This window comes from Lepidochelys olivacea, assembly GCF_965140295.1.
Source record: "Lepidochelys olivacea isolate rLepOli2 genome assembly, chromosome: 5".
Classification (NCBI taxonomy): Eukaryota; Metazoa; Chordata; order Testudines; family Cheloniidae; genus Lepidochelys; species Lepidochelys olivacea.
The window spans coordinates 91,672,116-91,692,432 of record NC_140415.1 but is presented as its reverse complement, the minus strand read 5'-3'; the positions used below and the strand labels follow the sequence as shown (position 1 = coordinate 91,692,432).

Below are 20,317 nucleotides of genomic sequence, written 5' to 3'. Positions count from 1 at the left end.
TGTCCATGGACACCTGCAAGGGGGGGAAGTTTCACGCAACAGGGATGAGGATTTTGGGGATGAGGAAGATGATGACACAACAGGCAAGCGGAGAAACTGTTCTCCCAACAGCCAGGAACTGTTACTGGAGCCAATACCCTCCCAAGGCAGGCTCCCGGACCATGAAGCCAGAGAAGGCACCTCTGGTGAGTGTACCTCTGTAAATATAATACATGGTTTAAAAGCAAGTGTGTTTAATGAGTAATTTGCCCTGAAGACTTGGGCTGCATTCACGGCCAGTACAGCCACTGGAAAAGAAGGCCACTGGCATTTTGGGATGTATATGTAGGGGCATTGCCAGCAGACCGAGGGATGTGATCGTTCCCCTCTATTCGACATTGGTGAGCCCTTATCTGGAGTACTGTGTCCAGTTTTGGACTCCACACTACAAGAAGGATGTGAAAAAATTGGAAAGAGTCCAGTGGAGGGCAACAAAAATGATTAGGGGACTGGAACACATGACTTATGAGGAGAGGCTGAGGGAACTGGGATTGTTTAGTCTGCGGAATGAGGGGGGGATTTGATAGCTGCTTTCAACTACCCAAAAGGGTAGTTGGAAAGGGTTCCAAAGAGGATAGATCTAGACTGTTCTCAGTGGTAGCTGATGACAGAACAAGGAGTAATGGTCTCAAGTTGCAGTGGGGGAGGTTTAGGTTGGATATTAGGAAAAACTTTTTCACTAGGAGGGTGGTGAAACACTGGAATGCGTTACCTAGGGAAGTGGTGGAATCTCCTTCCTTAGATATTTTTAAGGTCAGGCTTGACAAAGCCCTGGCTGGGATGATTTAGTTGGGGATTGGTCCTGCTTTGAGCAGGGGGTTGGACTGGATGACCTCCTGAGGTCCCTTCCAACCCTGATATTCTATAATTCTATGAAAAGTCTGTTAATGTGTCTGGGGATGGAGCAGAAATCCTCCAGGGACATTATTAAGGGTGGCCATTCCTGCTGGGCTGTTTGCCTGTGGCTGAAAAGAAATCATCCCCACTTTTAGCCATGTGGTGGGGGGAGAGGAGGGCACGTTCATGCTGAGCTATTCGCATTTGGCTGGCAGGGATCGTCCCTGATACTAGTCATGCGGTGGGAGGAGGGGTGAAGCGATCATCCCAGAGACTTGGATTGGGGGTGGGGGCAGGGTTTAGTGGGGTCTGTGCTGCACATTAACCCAAAAACAGCAGCCCCTCCTTTTAAATGGCCAACCCAACAGGTGCTTGGTATGGGAAAGGAGGGTGCTGCTGTTTGAAACCATTCCCACATGTTATGAAGGCTGAAGAAGCCAAAAGACTGCGGCTTACCATGGCTGCCTGCAAGCCGATTTCTGTTGCCTGGCCCTGCGTTTGATCTCTCACATCAAACCGGCAGGCCATCAATATAAGAGGCAAAATGGACCTTGTACCGAAAGCACATGTGCTATGTAATGTTAACAGCTTGGTTCACCATGAAAGAGTCTATCCATTGTTTTCTAAAATGTGTCTTTTTAAATATTACTCTCCCTTTTTTCCTCCCGCAGCTGCAAACGTTTCAACGCTTCCCCTATTATCTCCGTCCCAGAGGCTAGCGCAGATAAGGTGAAAAAAAATGCACTCGCAATGAAATGTTCTCTGAGCTCCTGCAGTCCTCCCACACTGAAAGAACTCAGCAGAATGCGTGGAGGCAAACAATGGCAGAGTCCAGGAAAACAGAAAATGAACGTGAGGACAGGAGGGACAGGTAAGATGAGAGGTTGCAGGAGCAAGAGGAAAGGTGGCAGCAGCATGATGAGAGGAGGCAGGATGCAATGCTGAGGCTACTGGGGGGGATGAAACTGATATGCTGTGGGGCCTGGTGGAGCTGCAGAAAAGACAGCAGGAGCACAGACCGCCGCTGCAGCCTGTGTAACCACCCACCCACCTCCCCAAGTTCCAAAGCCTCCTCACCCAGATGACCAAGAACACGGGGGCGGCACACTCCGGGCACCCAACCACACCACCCCAGAGGACTGCCCAAGCAACAGAAGACTGGCATTCAATAAGTTTTGAAGTGCAGTGTGGCCTTGTCTTTTCCTCCTCCCCTCATCAACCACCCCACCTGGTGCTTCCTTCCTCCCCAACACCCTCCCGGGCTACCTTGGCAGTTATCCCCCTATTTGTTTGATGAATAAATAAAGAATGCATGATTTTGAAACAACAGTGACTTTATTGCCTCTGCAAGCAGTGATTGAAGGGTGGTTGGCTTACAGGGAAGTAGAGTGAACCAAGGGGGCAGGTTTTCATCAAGGAGAAACAAACAGAACTGTCATACCGTAGCCTGGTCAACCATGAAACTGGTTTTCAAAGCTTCTCTGATGCATAGCACGCCCTGCTGTGCTCTTCTAATCGCCCTGGTGTCTGACTGCATGTAATCAGTGGCCAGGCCCACCCCACCAAAAACGTCTCCCCTTTACTCTCACAGATATTGCGAAGCACACATCAAGCAGCAACAACAATGGGAATATTGGTTTTGCTGAGGTCTAACCGAGTCAGTAAACTGCACCAGCGTGCTTTTCAACATCCAAATGCACATTCTACCACCATTCTCCACTTGCTCAGCCTGTAGTTGAACAGCTCCTTACGACTGTCTAGGGTGCCTGTGTACGGCTTCATAAGCCATGGCATTAAGGGGTAGGCTGGGTCCCCAAGGATAACTATAGGCATTTCAACATCCCCAACAGTTATTTTCTGGTCTGGGAAGTAAGTCCCTTCCTGAAGCTGTTCAAACAGACCAGAGTTCCTTAAGATGCGAGCATCATGTACCTTTCCCGGCAATCCCACACTGATGTCTATGAAACGTCCCTTGTGATCCACCAGTACTTGCAGCACCATTGAAAAGTACCCCGTAATGGCTGCCAAGGTGGTCCGGTCCCAAAGACAGGAATATGCGTTCCGTCTATCACCCCACCACAGTTAGGGAATCCCATTGCAGCAAAGCCATCCACTATGACCTGCACATTTCCCAGAGTCACTACCTTGATAGCAGCAGCTCAGTGACTGCATTGGCTACTTGGATCACAGCAGCTTCCACAGTAGATTTGCCCACTCCCAATTGATTCCCGACTGATCGGTAGCTCTCTGGCGTTGCAAGCTTCCAGAAGGCTATCACCACTCGCTTGTGAGGGCTGCTCTCATCTTGGTATTCTTGCGCTTCAGGGCAGGGGAAAGCAAGTCACAAAGTTCCATGAAAGTGTCCTTATGCATGAGAAAGTTTCTCAGCCACTGGGAATTATCCCAGACCTGCAACACTATGTGGTCCCACCAGTCTGTGCTTGTTTCCCGGGCCCAGAATCAGTGTTCCACAGCATAAATCTGCCCCATTGCCACCAGTATGTCCAAATTGTCATACTTTGAGAGAAGTCTGCGTCCTTGTCCTCATCACTCTAGTCACCACGCTGCCATCACTTCCTCGCCTGCTTTTGCAGGTTCTGGTTCTGCACATACTGCAGGATAATGCGCGAGGTGTTCACAATACTCATAAATGCCGTGGTGATCTGAGCGGGCTCCAGGCTTGCTATGATATGGCGTCTGCAGGAGAGCAGAGTTGCAGCGGAAGCGGTGGCTGACGACTGATGCCACGAGAATAGATATTTATAGAGAACGACGAGAGGACCTGCGAGGTGGATTCATGAGAGCAGGAGAGCAGAGTTGAGGTGGAAGTTAGCACCGCACACATTTCCTGAGGAAGAACACCTGTATCCGGGAGCCCATGACAGACAACATGGACAAATTCGCTATTGAGACAATAGCAACAGAGCAGAGTTGCAGCGGAAGCGGTAGATGACGACGGTTACAGTCCTACTGCACCGTCTGCTGAAAGCAATGTGGCTTCCGCACGGAAAAAAGGCAGGAAACGATTGTCTGCCGTTGCTTTCACGGAGGGAGGGGCGACTGACAACATGTACCCAGAACCATCTGCGACAATGTTTTTGCCCCATCAGGCATTGGGAGCTTAACACAGAATTCCAATGGGTGGTGGAGACTGCGGGAACTGTGGAACAGCTAGCCACAGTGCACCACTCCTTAAGTCAATGCTAGCCATGGTAGTGAGGACGCACTCCGCCGACTTAATGCGCTTAGTGTGGACATACACAATCGACTGTATAAAATCGATTCTAAAAAACAACTTCTATAATATTAACTTAATTTCACAGCATACACGTACCCTTAGTCTCTGGGATGATATGGATTGTTTCAAAACTTTCAGCAAACACCATAAAGAAAGTGTGTACCGGCATGGCCTGGTTCTATCTAATGTGAAGTTTCATTTCACCTGGCATAGAACATGGGTTAGGAAAGAAAACCAGGAGGTGAATTGACAGATTGACGAGGAAGTTGGAAGCTGCCTTGCATAGAAAACTTAGGGTGAGACCCGAGGGAGTCCTTGCCCTTGTGAAAGACCATATATGGGCGGCCTGGCCTTGAGGACCTGAATCCCTCCTATCTGAAAAACAAAACGCTACCAGAAAGACAGTTTTCACCGATAATTAGAGCAGGTAGCTGTAGGCGAAGAGGGAGACTCCATCAATATAATCAATAGTGAAATAGGGTCTCAAGAAGCAGAGGTTTTTCCTGACTGGTGAGTGTAAAGTCTAGAACCCAGGCCTGCAGAGCTCCCAGGCTGCTGACATCTTCATGTTGTCACCCAGCAGCAGCTGTCACAAGCTTGAACTCCACTTGCCCATGCCCTACTGTGGACACAGACCATGGGAAGCAGTCTGACAGGCTGCAGCCTCGTGTCTCCTGACTGGCTCCCTTGCCTATATAAACTCAAGAGGTATTTCAGGACATGTGCAGGCACCAGCCCAGATCTCCTGGAACTGACAACCATTCCAGCTCCTTGCTCCTGAACTCCTGGCTTTGACCCCAGCTTGACTTGGACTTCATCTCCTGACCCAGCCCCTGAAACCTGACTCGAACTCTGAACCTTGGTATTGACCCTGGCCTGGAACCTATGGACTCCTCTGCTACTCCCAGCCTCAGGGTTTACCCAGCTCTGACCCTTGGTCCTGACTGCCCCACTGTGGGATGTGAAAAGACAACGTGGTCTTGTAAATAGGGAGGATTTGCAGAGATCACTGCCAGCTAAACCCTTATCAGGCTTAGAGACAGACCCAAATATTTCAGGGAAAGTAAACTGTCTAGTATCACTGCAATTGGAGCTGCCACTGGAGAAAGGTGTTGCTGAATTGCCTAAATAGAAACATTTCTTTCATTTGGCTTTTTATATCGGCCTGGTTAAAGGTTTTCCACCCTGAAGCAAGATGTCTTAAACAGTAGTAGATCAGCTTCTTTCTGAAGACATTATCCAGGCAGCATTCAAGCTATCCAGTGCAAGGATGTCTGGTTTGGGTACAGGCTCTGGCCTTGTTCTGAGAGTCCAGGTTGGGCAGAACCAGCAAGGTAAGGAGTTTCTCTAGGTCTGAGTACCAAAATTGCCTAGCTCATGCTATCCTGACTCCCCCACCGTGGACAGTACCAGATGCTTCAGAAAGTGTAACAGAGGTGTGGTATCCATCCTAACCTCCATTAGAGATCGGGCTCAAGCCTTCAAGCAGGAGGTTTAATATTCCTTCCAAAAATGTTGATAGGAAAATACAAGAGGGTTTAGACATTTCTATGGATAACAAGAATAACGAGCATTCTTGCTAAATTCTTGGCCTAAACAACTTCTTGTGACAATCAGTCCCTCATTTTAATTATGGGCTCTGTGAAAAAGTACTATCCTGCAATGATTGCAGCTACTGAGTGGGCACCTGAACTTTTCTTGGTGGGTTATAAATCAAAATGGAGCCTTCTGTTTCTGCCTAGCTGCACAGCTGATTCAGAAAAACACTATTTAACTTTCAATTTGATTATCCAGAGAAACGAAGAATAGCTTCACACTTAGTTGGACTCTCGGACCTAAACAGCAGGGCTTCATACTCTTCCCACTGATCTTTACATTCCGCTTTGATCCATGTCACAAGCAGGCTCTTTTGGTGTTCAGGTCTTTTGAGTAACAGACTATGCCTGACGTTCAGTACAAGACTGCCAACTAAGTCTCAAGCATCCTCCACTAGAAAGAGTTTGATGGGTTCTTTGTGCTCCTCCAGGTTCAGGAAGTGAAGGCAAGACAGATGAAACATCTATCTAGGTCTGATCTTTCACTCAAGTACCAAAGGCATTGAACACAGCTGTCTGTGACCAACACTGTGGCATCACAAGGACCACAGCACCTGAAGTCTGCCTTAATAATGCCACAGAGGTTTGCAGACCCAACTACTGGTACAGAGGCACAGGAAGGCTGAAAAACACAAGAGCTGAAAAACTAGCTCTGGATGGCCATATTGACACTGGTGAAAAAAACAACTTTTAAAAAAACTAAACTAACCAGGAAAATGCCCAAAAGGGCAAAAAAAAGAAAGACTGATGAAGGAAGTGTTCTAAGGCCACTGATTCTTTGGTGGATGGAAGAAAAGAACAGTAGTGGGGACCATGCTCTTTTTTATGTCAACATGTAGTTTGGAAGAGTGTACGCCCAGCCCCAACAGACACTACTGACTAGAAATTTCAGATATCACATGGGAAGTATGAATATTTCCAAAGTGGGGATGTAAATAAACAATTTTGAAAAGAGAACTTGAGTTTTTTTCCACTTAAACCTACAGCTCATTCTGGTCTCCTACATGGATTTACTGATTACATTCAGTAACATGACATTTTCCCCTCACACATAAATCCCCAAAATCTAGGAGACAAAGTTGTTTGACCATGTTTGCACTTATTTTCATTTACTAAAACATGCAAAAACTTTCAAGGAGGGTCTTAATGGCTCCCAGTTTTCATCCTCTTGGCGCAATGTAGAACAACTCAGCTTTTCTTTTCCAGCACCTTATGATAATAGCCTTACCACAATTTTAGTAGGAGCCTGGAACAGCATTCTTATACTTCAGTTTTACTCAAAAAATAATTGTAATGACATCACCACATGAAATATTATGAGTTTCATTTGTAAGAAAGAGATTAATAATCTAGGGATCCCAGGGGGGAAAGGTATCCTGTTCTGGATAGTCCAGTAGGTCTCCCTACATGCTAGTTTTCCATCCCTTTTGAAAAGAAGTCTTACCATAATTAAACTGACTGTTCGACTTTTCACAGTTGATGATGTTAAACCGGTAACCAATGCCTGGCCGCATTCCACTGACTTCAAAATAAAACCATTGATGATAGTGATTGCTGTTTATATCTGAGTTCAGAATGAGATCATACTCGTTTCTGAAGATTAACAAAGAGAAATAAGTCTTCTTAAAATAAGAAATTTGCAGTATATATGCAAAAAGAAGAAAATGAAAGAGCTCTTACTTTCTAATTTGAATAACTTTGCGCAGATTTCCAGACTCAAATTTGGAGTTGAACTTCAAAAACTCCCCCTCTTCTGGCACTGAATAACTTTAAAAAGAAAGAAAGAAAGAAAGAAAGAAAAAAGACCATTGTAAGTAAAATGGATCTTTGGAACTCATTTGTTAATTCAGATTTTTGATTGGAAATCTATATAGAATAAATACATTCAGGATTACAGCAAAAAAGGTACAGTATTGTCCTTATTAAGACGACAGGCTTTACCACAGACTTCACAACTACTGTACTTTATCTTAAGCCAGAATAGTTTCCTTAAAGAAAGCAAAATTGACAATCAAATTGAAGATTGTTGTAAAACAAATATAGCCTACCTGGGATTATCAAGGTCATACATGATTCTGTCTATAATATCATTCTGATGGATCAGTCTTTCAATATCTTGGGATATTTTTGTCCTGTAGTAAGAAGAGAATCCTCACTTAAAATACATTTTACAACAGTAACTAGAAATGGTACATAATTTGTTTGTCAACAAAGCTATAACACAAACATGCAGGGCCTGATTTTCAGTGAAGCCTCCATGTCAACCCCATGCGTGCACTTGTGGTGTGCAAGCACCTGCATTACAGAGGTGACCAATTCTAACACTTGCTTGTGCAGGGGTTGAATCTTCATGTACAAAACTCATTGGGGTTTAACTTTTATGAAATAATTTGTTATTATAATTATAGCAGAAGCTCAGTATGTGATCTATATTTGGTATTAGTGCTTAAAACTAGGTAACCTTTGAAAATGATTCCGTTATAAGAGTAATTTATACAAGTCCTTCTGTAACTAAAATAAGGGATTTTAGGAGCTAGGCCAGTGTTTCTCAAATGTGGCCATTGTGGCCACGTGAGGCTTTTTGTGCAGCCACGACAGCCTCCTTGCTAGTGATTGGGGGATGGAGGAGGAGGAGAGAGAAGCATCGGCCCCACCCACTCCCTCCTTGTTGCTTCTTGATGCGCCACCCTGCACCGCCGCTGGAGAGAGGTGGGGCACAACGCTGCACGAGCAATGTGAGTTCTTGACCCATCTTGTGGGGAGGGGGTTTGGGTGGCAGGCTCCAGCAGCAGGACTTCGGGAGCCTGGCCATGACCCCAGGCTCTGACTGCGGGACAGCGAATACTGACACACTCACAACCGGCTCCGGCCACGCAGCCCTGGCCTCCAGCTGTGGGGCTTCAGCCTCCAAGACCTGCTTCCAGCTATGTGGCAGGTGCTGGCCCCCAGCTCCAGTCCTGAGCTCAGGCCGTGAAGTGGTCAGCGCTGGCCCCAGGCACCAATCTAGCCCTAGCTGCATGGCAGCAGGCTCCAACCACGGGACTTTGGTGCTTAACCTCTGGCCACGGGTGCTGATCCCCAGCTCTGGCCACGGAGCTTCAGTTGGCCTCTGGCCTGCAGTTCCAGCTGTGCGGTGGCCCCAGGCTCCAGCTAAACGGACCTGGCCCTAGCTGCATGGCAGCAGGTGCCAACCCACAGCTCTGTTCCCGGGCTCCAGCCATATGGTGGTGGGAGCTAGCCCCAGGTGCTGATTCATGGCACTGACCCCTAGCTTCAGCCACGCAGCAGCGAGTACTGGCTCCTGGCTCAAGCCACGCAGCCCTGGGCTCTGGCACCCAGCTCCGGCCATATGGCGGCAGGTACTGATCCTGGGCACAGACCCACAACTCCAGTTGTGTGGCAGCGGGCTCCGATCCCTGGCTTCGGCCACGCAGTTCCCGTCCCCAGCTCCGGGCTCTGGCAGTGGGCACTGAGCCCTGGCTGCATGGCAGCCAACACCAGGCTCTGACCACATGACAGTGGGACTCACCACCCATCCTCATCACTCCTGGCCCCGCTGCCTCCCACTGCTCCACATCTATCCCCCATATTGCCCCGGGCCCTCGCTGCCTTCCCCAACCCCGAATCCATCCCACTATTGCCTCTGGCCCTTGCTGCCTCCCCTTTTGCCACCATCCCCTCCTTCAGGGAGAAAAAAGTGATATTAACAAACATGCAAGTATCACCTTTCACAGCAGACTTATTAGCTATCTGTGAAAAGTGGTACTTGTATGTTTATTAATATCACTTCTCTTTTCATAGCCACCCAGGTAGCTACTAAGTGTGCTGTGATATTTACAAATATCACTCCCAAACTGGAAGGCAGCATTATTGAGTCTGCCAAAAAACCCGGCAAATATACATTACAATGATGTGGATGTGTATCTGGACACATTTAGTTGTTTTTCCTGAAGTTAATTAAGTATTTTAGGAAAAAGTGTCAGTACAACCATCAGTGAGAGTTGGTGGCTGCAGTCTGAGACCATCAAAAAATTTGTTGAGAACCCCTGGGCTAGGCTGTGGAGTGAGTGGGTTAGGACATTACTCTTTCACCTCTGGAGATCTAGGTTCATCTACTGACTGGGTCACAAATGAGAATGAGTTTGGTGGTCTCAGACAAATGCTTGGTGGACATTTTATCTATATTACAAATCACTGCATAATTGGCAGTATCTGTTCAAAGGAGGCGCTGGACTGGAAAAGCTAGAGTGTATATTAGCTGAGCTGTGTGGGAAAACTTGCACACCAGCTGCGATAAAATAGAAAGAAGCCGATTAACCCTGTAGGGTGTTGTAGTGCAGTCTGAAAGTGGGTTCAGGCTGGCAATTACCTGCACTTAAAGTAAATGTTGCTGGGGAGAAGATACGCCATTTCTTGTTAACCTAAGACAGTCTAACCACAAGAGTAACCAATCTTAAAAGAAATCACAAGCCCAACAAGTTACTCATGTAGCAGGAAAGACTGTCTAGGAGATAGGCCACTGGGACCTAGCTTCAATTCCTGGCTCAGCCACAGGACTTCCTACATGACCTGAGCAAGTCACTTTATCTACCCTATGCCTCACTTCCCTATCTGTAAAATAGGGAAATATTATCCCTATCTCAGCAGGGTGTTGTCAGAATAAAATCCATTAACGATGTGAGGTATTCAGATACCTCAGTGACAAGAGACATAAATTAAAATGATAATGGAAATGAACTGGGAAAAACTGCAGAAAAAAAATAAAGGTAAAAGATAAAGGCAAAAGCAACATTTTCAACTACCTGAAAGGGGGTTCCAAAGAGGATGGCTCTAGACTGTTCTCAATGGTAGCAGATGACAGAACGAGGAGTAATGGTCTCAAGTTGCAGTGGGGGAGGTTTAGATTGGATATTAGGAAAAACTTTTTCACTAAGAGGGTGGTGAAACACTGGAATGCGTTACCTAGGGAGGTGGTAGAATCTCCTTCCTTAGAGGTTTTTAAGGTCAGGCTTGACAAAGCCCTGGCTGGGATGATTTAACTGGGAATTGGTCCTGCTTCGAGCAGGGGGTTGGACTAGATGACCTTCTGGGGTCCCTTCCAACCCTGATATTCTATGATTCTATGATACTGAACATTTTTAACCAGCTAATAGTTGTGGGGCTGGAAAAAAAAGATAGCTGAAGATATTTATGTTTAAAAACAAAGAAAACTGGAAAAGCAAAAGAGATTACTTACCTGCAATTCTTCTTCTCTAACAGCAGCAATTATAATAGATTCACACTCTTGGATTTTGGTCTCAGGTACGAGAAGCTATCTAGCCATATTTAGAAGCTATCTAGCAAAAGAATTTAGAACTTTGGGATAGTCATGAGACTGGTGACTCATGGATCTTGAGTGATCATCCCAGCTTCCAAAATACCTGATCCTTAAAAAGCCCTAAAATGTACAGTAAGAACATAACCCTCAAATCTCAGGGTATAAAAGAGCGGGTGTATATCTAGTAAATATTAACTTTAGCAAACTTGAATTACATTCTTCTCTGAAGGGGAGTTATAAGAGGATCCATGATTCAGTTAAAAAGCTCAAAATAGTTTCCTCAACAAAAATCATTTGGTCAATCCCTAGACAGATCTGCTTCACAATTCTTTCCCAAGTCAAAAAACAAAACAAAGCAAAAAAACAGTGCATGAAAACCATGATAATGGATTACTTACCCCTTCTTCTTAGAGAAACTAACAGTGTCTTTGCATCCCCACCTCCCACCAAAATCAGACTCTCCTTGTTCTGAGGAAAGGGAGCTATTTATATACCCAGCCCCAGTGCAAGCAGAACTTGTTAAAACCCTTGGAGAACAGCCCCAGCTGCCCTTCTCTCTTAGGGCTTGTCTACACTATGCAACTTTGAGGGACAAGGCTGTGCTTTTCAAGTACCTGTGAAAGACAAAGTTTTGATGTACAAAACTTTGTCTTTCACAGGTACTTGAAAAGCACAGCCTTGTCCCTCAAAGTTGCATAGTGTAGACAAGCCCTAAGAGAGAAGGGCAGCTGGGGCTGTTCTCCAAGGGTTTTAACAAGTTCTGCTTTCACTGGGGCTGGGTATATAAATAGCTCCCTTTCCTCAGAACAAGGAGAGTGCAGACAAGCCCTTAGTCTGGGGGGTGGGGGGGGGGAGGGGTGAGCGAGTGACTCCTCAAACCACACAATCCCAGTGTAATCCCTTTGTACTGAGTAGAGAGAACAGAGTTTTAGCCTACTCCACTCTTAGAATTCCAGCCTTGGGTCCTGAACACAGACAGCGGCATGAGTTTCTTCCTCAAACTTCCAACTGCCTCACAAAGCCAATTCCCCCAGCAGTCCCATCTCCTATCCTCCAGTAATGCTTAACTTTAGAAACTTATCGTTTACTGCTTACACCCTCCATTTATTTTCACATTAAGCTTTAAAGGCAGTATTTCTCATTTCAGAAAAACTTTTTTGGTAGCTTAACATTCAGATAGCTTTAATTACAGAAAATTATACCAAAAACTTCTTTCACAATAGAACTTCATTACCTTGTTTACTAGTTTGTACCAGCTTGTCATTTGCTTTCAGAACAATTTTCTTTGAAAATGTTTTAGAGACAAGACTATAAACAAAGTTGATAATTTTATACATTAAATATGAATTTCTTATTTGTATATTCTTGCAACAATTGGTCTTTCAAAGAAATGTATCAACTCACCTCTGTACACCATAAGGTCTTTCTAAGATAGGCTCCTTAAATGGAGGTGGAATGTGACCAAAGTAATCTGGGTAAGCCACTTCTGAATATTCAGGAACAGACTTTGTGTTTTTCACAATCTCAATATAAAGATCAGGGTCATGTAGTGGCAATATATCAGGCACCTCAAGCATCACTTGCTCCCCTGATGAATGCGAGCTGGAATCATCCTCTTCCTCAGGATCAACACCCGTGAAGCACAGCTTTCCCAGCTGGACAGATCGTCCCTCAAACAGAACACTTCCACAAGATGAAACATGCTGGCAAGGTTTATTACAAGTGAGTGAGGTAAGGCTAGTTTTGCTTTCTTTCTTCATTACACACCCTGTTTTGTAATACTGTTCATTTTTTGAAGTATTCTGCAGAGTGATCCTGTCCAAGCCTTTCACTATTTCATAGCTTAGGCACTGGCATGACGAAAGCAGTTTCTTTTGATCACTTTGCTGCTGTAAACTATTGTCTTTGTTGCTGTCTTTCTTTGGCAAATCCAAAAAGGCTGGCCTTTTATTACACTCCCCTGCTTGCAAGTGATTGCTCTCTTTCATAGTAATTCCCTTGACTGAGTGATTTGCTTCTACAGACTGCTCCTCTCCTGCCGTAGGAACAACAATAGGTCCACCTAGATTTGCATCAGATGCAAAAGGCTTTGGTTCCTTGGAGACTAAGTCATAGTCCTTTACAAAAAAAAAACACAGAACATGATTAGGAAACAGTTTTTCACATTTTAAAAGTTTGTTTGTATTCGCTTATAAAAGGACGCTTTTCCTTTCCATGATTTTTAGTGGCAATAAAATAAGGTATTCAGGATAAACATAATCCTAAAAAGTTTGCCTGTTAAGCTACAGAAACTTTGTAAAAGTTAACCTATTCCAAATGAAAAATGCCATGCCACCACCAAAATGAGGCAGTTCTTCAATGACATCACAAAACTTCCAAGTAATTTTTTTAAAATTGTGCCATGAAATTAAAAAGGTGTGCAGCATTTAATCACATTGCAGATATATAATATTGCTGACATAAGAACTAGAAAGGTTCATCAACGTCTTTGTCCTCTCATTAAAAATAAACATTTCCACTTGATCAGTTTTTACCCGTTTGCTTTCCAGTTTTTCCAATATTCAGATATTAAACAAGAAATAAAATGTATTTCCCTCAAGTTTTGACCATTTCCTAGTCCCTTCTCTCATGCAGATTTAGCAGTGTCCTGCTGTATGAAGTCTAAAGGAGACTAGTTAGCTCTTATATGATAATTTTCATCTTTAGATCACCAAATGCTTTACAAAGGTGGGTAATCATCATTATCCCTATTTTAAAGCTGGGGACAATGAGGCAAAGAGATCAAGTAATTTGCCCAAGGTCACAGAGCAAGCCAACAGCAGAGCCAGGAAGAACACAGGTCTCCTGTCTGCCATACCAACAGTCAAAGTCCTAGGGAAACTATACACCTTCCTCAAAACCCCAAGAAACACTTTTGCCATAAGAAGTCAGACAAAAAGTAGCTATGAGAAGTCATCTTATGGCAGAAAGATATTTACTATTTCAAACATAAGTCTCTCATGTCATCAGATATGTACTCGCAAACAGTGGGAAAGTGCTCAGCTATTCATAGCTTCCAAGGCCTGAAGGGAGCACTGTGATCATCAAGTCTAACCTCCTATATAACACAGGCCATAGAATTTCCCCAAAACAAGTCCTGTTTGAACTGGAGCATATTCTTGTAGAAAAAAATCCAATCTTAATTTAGAAGAAGTGTCAATGACAGAGAATCCACCACAACTCTTGGTTAATTGTTCCAAAAAAAAAAAAAATGTACACCCCGTTTCCAGTCTGAAATTGTTTAGCTTCAACTTCCAACCATGGGATCTTGTTATACCTTTGTCTGCTAGACTGAAGACCCCATTATCAAGTATTTGTCCCCCATGTAGGTATTGATAGAAGTTAAGGGATGACTTGATCAGCCTCTGAGCTTCTTGAATCTATCACTAGATAGAGCTATCACATTTTCCAATTCCATCATCATTCTCATAGCTCTTCTCTGAACCCTCTCCAATTTATTAACATCCTTCCTGAATTGTGAGCACCTGAACTGAACATAGTATTCTATCAGTGCTTGCACCAGTGCCATACTGAAAGGTAATATAATCGCTCTACTCCTACTGTTCATGCACCTAAGAATCACACTAGCTCTTTGGGCCACAGCACTGCACTGGGAGCTCATGTTCAGCTGATGATCCCCTATGACTTCTCCAGTCTTTTTCAGAGTGAGCGATGCTCAGCTTACAGTTTCCAATCCTGTAAGGAAGGCCTATAGTCTTTGTTTCTTACATTTGGCCATATTAAAATGCATATTGTTTGCTTCCATGCAGCTTACCAAACAATCCAGATTGCTTTGTACCTGTGACCTGTCCTCTTCAATATTTACCACACCCCCAATTTGTGTGTCATCTGCAAACTTTCAGTGTTGGTTTTATATTTTCAACAGAACAACTTTACACCAGTTTAGACATATCAAAGTTATTTTTTTAAACACTACTTTTTTCTGATTAGTTACAGCAAGATAGACACGGATTTATAATCTTAAAATAAAACTCTTATATTGCTAGTGTCACTAGGTAAGCTGAAAAATGATTGGCACTAGTGACTAGCTCAGTAACATAATTAAGACGTAGTATAAGGTTAAAAATGACTCAAAATGGTATTTTGGAGTTCACAAATCATTGCTTCAATTACTCCATATCAACTTTGATTAGTTTACAAATAAAAATTTGTTGCTGATTATACAAATAGCTGATTGTGTGTAATTATGTGATGCACTAATGAGATGCTTGAAGTACTGTTCTATTCTGAAAAAAGTGTTCATACAAAAAAAGGTACAGCCTCTTACATAACAGATCTGCTGTTATTTCAGAGCCGTCTTTACACTTGTGCCAAAAACAATTTTTACTCTTTTCTCTCATTAGCACAGCCACCATAGCAAGGAGAGTGACTTGTATCCTATTATTTCATGTGTATCAAAAAGATTTACTAATATTTTAAATTAGTTACATCTGTGTAAAACCACTGGAGGTGATGGGTTTACAGAGGCACTGTGAAATTTGACACGAAAGACAACTTCAAAACTACAGAGTTAAATATGGCATCCAGTTTGGCCTACAGAGTTTATTTATTATTAATTATTATTATTATTATATGTGGTGTTGAACAAGAGAGGAGGAAAAACTCAACCTGTGCTCCGAGTCAAGTTGATTTCAAAGGGCAAGAAACAAATAAAAATGTCATTTTCTTTCAAGCCAAGTAAGTTTGTTCTGGAAGTTATTGAGACAAACATGGAATCCCATTGTACCATTTTTACAGTTATGATTCAGAAGAGATCTACAGTTTTCAAACATGCTAAAGTCATTTTCATTTAGTGTCATGAACACCCCCTCATAGTACCTGCTAAATCAATTGATTACTTGGAGCCTAAAGTCAATAGGGGCTCTTGTGACCATTTCCCTTTTAGCACAGCAATCATCATCCTAGCACTAAAAGCCAGCATTCCTTGTTATTTAAAAGAATATATAGTAATCTATGGTAAAATACAGTGTTCGTTACCAAGCATACCCTCTTTTCACATGCTCAGAGCATTCCATATGAGGATTCCATCTACAATCGTAGAATATCAGGATTGGAAGGGACCTCAGGAGGTCATCTAGTCCAACCCCCTGCTTGAAGCAGGACCAATCCCCAATTTTTGCCCCAAATGGCCCCCTCAAGGATTGAACTCACAACCTTAGATTTAGCAGGCCAATGCTCAAACCACTGAGCTATCCCTCCCCCCGAGGGATGTCCTTCCCCACACACACACACACTTTTCTCCCCTACCTCCAAGTGTGACCAAGACACCATGGGCCTTTTTTAAAATTATAAATACAGACATGGGGTAGTTACGCTTGCTATAAAAAATATTCCCACAATAACTTTAAACAGCTGAATTTAGCTGTTTGGCATGTAAGCAAGACATACCCCATTGAGGACTATGATCAAGTTTGAAAAGGATGGGTTAGAAGTTAAGAGTTATGAACAGTTAAAAACAGAACATTCAAGATATGCAGTAAAACAATTAATGAAATCTAACATCCTTTACCTTAAAGTTATCTGCAAGTTCTGGGAAAAATTGTTCATACATTTTTAGTTCTTCTATGGGTCGTCCCAATTCTTGCCTTGGTTTCAGTTTGTTAATATCAGTCTCTATATCATCGTTCTGCAAGAGCAACAGAAAAAGTTAACTTCTCAGTTAAATTACAAAAAAGAGCTTCAAATCTAAAAAACAGTTATATATTAGCACTGCTAATAGTTTACATAAAACAGATACTAGCATACCAATCTGATTTGTCTGCAGAAAACCTTGGATATATCACCACATGTATGTCATAAATTTTCCTGCCTGTATGCAAATATAGTATGTGTAATATATTTCTCAGGTGAAATCATTCAAGATGAGTACAAAGTTATGTGGGCTGCAGATTGGGATAGAGATTGTGATGGGGGAACTAATGAGTTGAATACAGATAGGATATAAAATCATTTAACTGCTTACTCCATTGCTTTGGCTTACGGCCTACTCTAAAAAAAAAAACAGAACACCAAAGTTAAGTAATGTTTTGATGTACAAATTTCCCAGCTTTAATAAGTATGTTTTAATTCTGGTAGTTATTCACACAGATACCATCAGTATTGATGCATATTGTACCCTGTGTAATGACTCAGGCAGAGCTGATATACCTCAACAAGCACTTCCCTCTCCACCATCCCACTTCTTGTGGTGGCCCTGAAGAACTGCATTTCTCCTCCATGTCCGGCTGTGTTGCCCCATTACAACTTAATATAGTCCAGACTTCTCTCATGCTTCACTCCTACTGTTCCCTCTTTCCATTCCGTAACACCCCTGCACCTTACCACAACTTCACTTTCCTACAACATTTGGCTTTTAAACACTGATAACCTGTTTATCAGTATCCATTTTAAGGACGTTAGGCAGAGGGGCTGCAAAAGAAAGGGCTCTGGATGGGATGACAGAGCATCAGGATTGCATAAGAGGTATGGGGGAAATCCTAAAGGAGGGTCACGTGGAGGTGGGAAAAGTGGGGCTTGATATTGGAAGGCGAGAAACTTCATTCCGACAAAAAGCATGCATGTTTAATTTGAAAAAGTTCAGATGTGGCCCATGGCTACAGTTACTATCTGAAAGTAAATGCATGCATATGTACAGTTCATGGGGATTCTGGTTGTTTAGGGAGGAATGCAAAAAGTGCAGACGACAGAGCAATACTTCAGAGGGAACATTTTAAATGTTTCTGCTATGAACTACATGTAAATTCAATTGCCCTCTGAAGAGTCAGTGTACCAACATCTGGAGATATTAAATCACTGATGTGTGAAACAGAGATATTTTAGACCTACCCTAGGTAGGAATCTTGATTCAACTTTAACTACAGAAGACTTTTTTTTTCCGAAGGGGACATAAGGGAATAAGACACCCAACTTCCATTCATTTTCAATGGACTTTCGGCAACTATCTCGATGTGCATCTCCATTACGCCCCTTTGAAAATACCAATTGGACTCACTACTGATATCTCTTAATACTTGAACACATAGCTATGGGGATGGCGAAAGTGAACTTCTAAAGTAACGAAAAAAATATATTGATGGTATAAATCTGCTCCCTTTGATTGGGTCTAGTACTAACCTTAAAGAGTTGGTCCTTATCTTCATTTTCATTTTCAATCTCACTTTCTGTTTCGATGTCATCATTGTCATCACTTTCATCTACTACGTCATCCACTGTGATATAAAATGCTCTATAAGTAAGGCAGATGTAGGTTTTCTACAACATGTACATTCCAGAAGAAAATGTAATGTGTAAAACTTTTTCACTCACCAACTGAAATCTGTCAATACCACACAAATTAAACTTCTGTGAAACATGTGAACGCTAAACATTACCAGATTTATCAGAGACAGAAGGCTCAGCTGGCAATACTGCAGAACCATGTATTACATTTCTGTCCAGTAAGAACATTTAAACGATTCCTCCACTTTTTAAAAAAATATATTCACATAGGAAACGTTCAACATATGCACTGAAGACACTTTGGACCAACTCCTCAGGACCAGGCCTTCTCTGCTCAGCATGCGACTACCTCTTCCAAACAGGGCTGGGGAATTTAAGTTGCCTTTCTGGACACTTTGCACTGCTAGATTTTGGACTGGATCTGGCTCCAGTAATATGAAGGAAAGGACTTAACATTTTTAATTTATTTCAATGGAAAATAAACTAAGGTAAGCACATTGAACTGTTCGCATGATACAATTTAGGAACACTGGGCTAAATTCACTGCTGGTACGAGTGGACATACTACAGTGGCTTCAGTGCATATGTACTTAGTTACACTATTGGTGAATTTGGCCTATTATGGATCATAGAAAATACTCTAAAAAATCAAATGGATTTTGTGCAGGAATTTTGCAGATTTTTAGTAAAAGATCATTTAGGCACTCATTCTGTTGATTGGTTCCTTAATGAATGCAATATTAGTGCCTATTTAGACATTTGGAAGAAAGTAAATTCAGCCCATAGCCACACACATGCAGACAAAATTGTTGTCAGATAACCTGCACATAGTACAGAAGATAGAATTTCACACTCTGCTCCAAAACCACAGACCTACCACTAAGCTGAAGGAGAATCTATATTAATTCACTCTCCCCAGTGAGCTCTAGAGGACTAGATAATCACAAACATCTAGCAGAGAACAATGCTAAATATATATAAAAACAAAAGCCAACATATTACCAACTGACTATACCTTCAGGAGGCAAACTGTACATCTGGGCCACAGGACCACTAATAGGGATAACTGGTAGTTGGAAATGAAAAGTACTTTTAATAGTTGGTAGTGGAAGACGGTTTTTAGGAAAACATTTTCTCATTATTAAACTTGATGTGTTGACTAGAGGATCAAGAGTTCTCACAGCAAGGCAATCCTGTTACAGAAAAGAAAGAATGAAAACAATGGAATGCAAACTACACAACTGTTTTTAGAAACATACAACATTGCATGTAGAACATACAAAAGACTAGAATATTTTAGATTATATTGCCACTGGAAAACTCCAGAACAATATAAAAATAGTTATACTAAGGTACAACTAAGTTTTTATGACTACTTGAATAAATGGAATATAAAAGAATCTCTGCCTACTCCATTTGACTGAAACCTATAGATCCTCCTGCTACACCTTTATCATTTGGAAGAGAATTCTCTTTGGAGCTCAGTCTCTCTCCATTGGTAGCCTAAATTACTGCCAAGAAGTATAAAACTTCCATCACATGGCTAAAGCTGGAGAGAGGCAAAGCCAAAGAATGAGACCAATCACAGAAGTTAAACTTAATTCTTGTAGCAGGGCAGAGTACTACCACCACATGGAACAGGACCGTGACAATGATGCACTACCTTAGTATATGATTTCTGCTTTAGATCTTAGGATGCAAAGCAGAAGACACCGGGGGACCTTCAGCATTCAACTAGAAATGGAAATAACCCCTATAGAGAGAGTCCCCACAAGGAAAGCAATACAATCACATATGAATTCACATAGCTGGTGGTGTACCAGCCTTGACAGCTCTAATTCAGCACAGAAAATTTGGTTATGCACGGACGTAAAAAAGAGCCAAATATACTTTTATCATGGAATAGTAGTTTACAATATACACTGTAACAATTCAATGGTGAAAAGCAATTTAACTGTTTTGTTTAACTTTTGATCTTAGAAGTTGTCTTGTAAAAAATAAATGCTAACGACT

At 42.6% G+C, this 20,317-nt stretch overlaps 1 protein-coding gene across 4 annotated transcripts in view; it reads right to left on the bottom strand.

The window, feature by feature from the left end:
- Positions 1-20,317, bottom strand: part of AGTPBP1 (ATP/GTP binding carboxypeptidase 1) — a 143,464-nt gene that overhangs the window by 60,842 nt on the left and 62,305 nt on the right. For all 4 annotated transcript variants that reach the window (XM_084629416.1, XM_084629418.1, XM_084629415.1 and 1 more), the window contains 7 exons: positions 19,320-19,497; positions 18,200-18,294; positions 16,596-16,712; positions 12,431-13,143; positions 7,758-7,841; positions 7,390-7,476; positions 7,154-7,302 (listed from right to left, as the gene is read on the bottom strand). In XM_084629416.1, the coding sequence (XP_084485542.1) occupies positions 7,154-7,302; positions 7,390-7,476; positions 7,758-7,841; positions 12,431-13,143; positions 16,596-16,712; positions 18,200-18,294; positions 19,320-19,497 (1,423 nt within the window). The remainder of the gene's footprint in view (positions 1-7,153; positions 7,303-7,389; positions 7,477-7,757; positions 7,842-12,430; positions 13,144-16,595; positions 16,713-18,199; positions 18,295-19,319; positions 19,498-20,317) is intronic.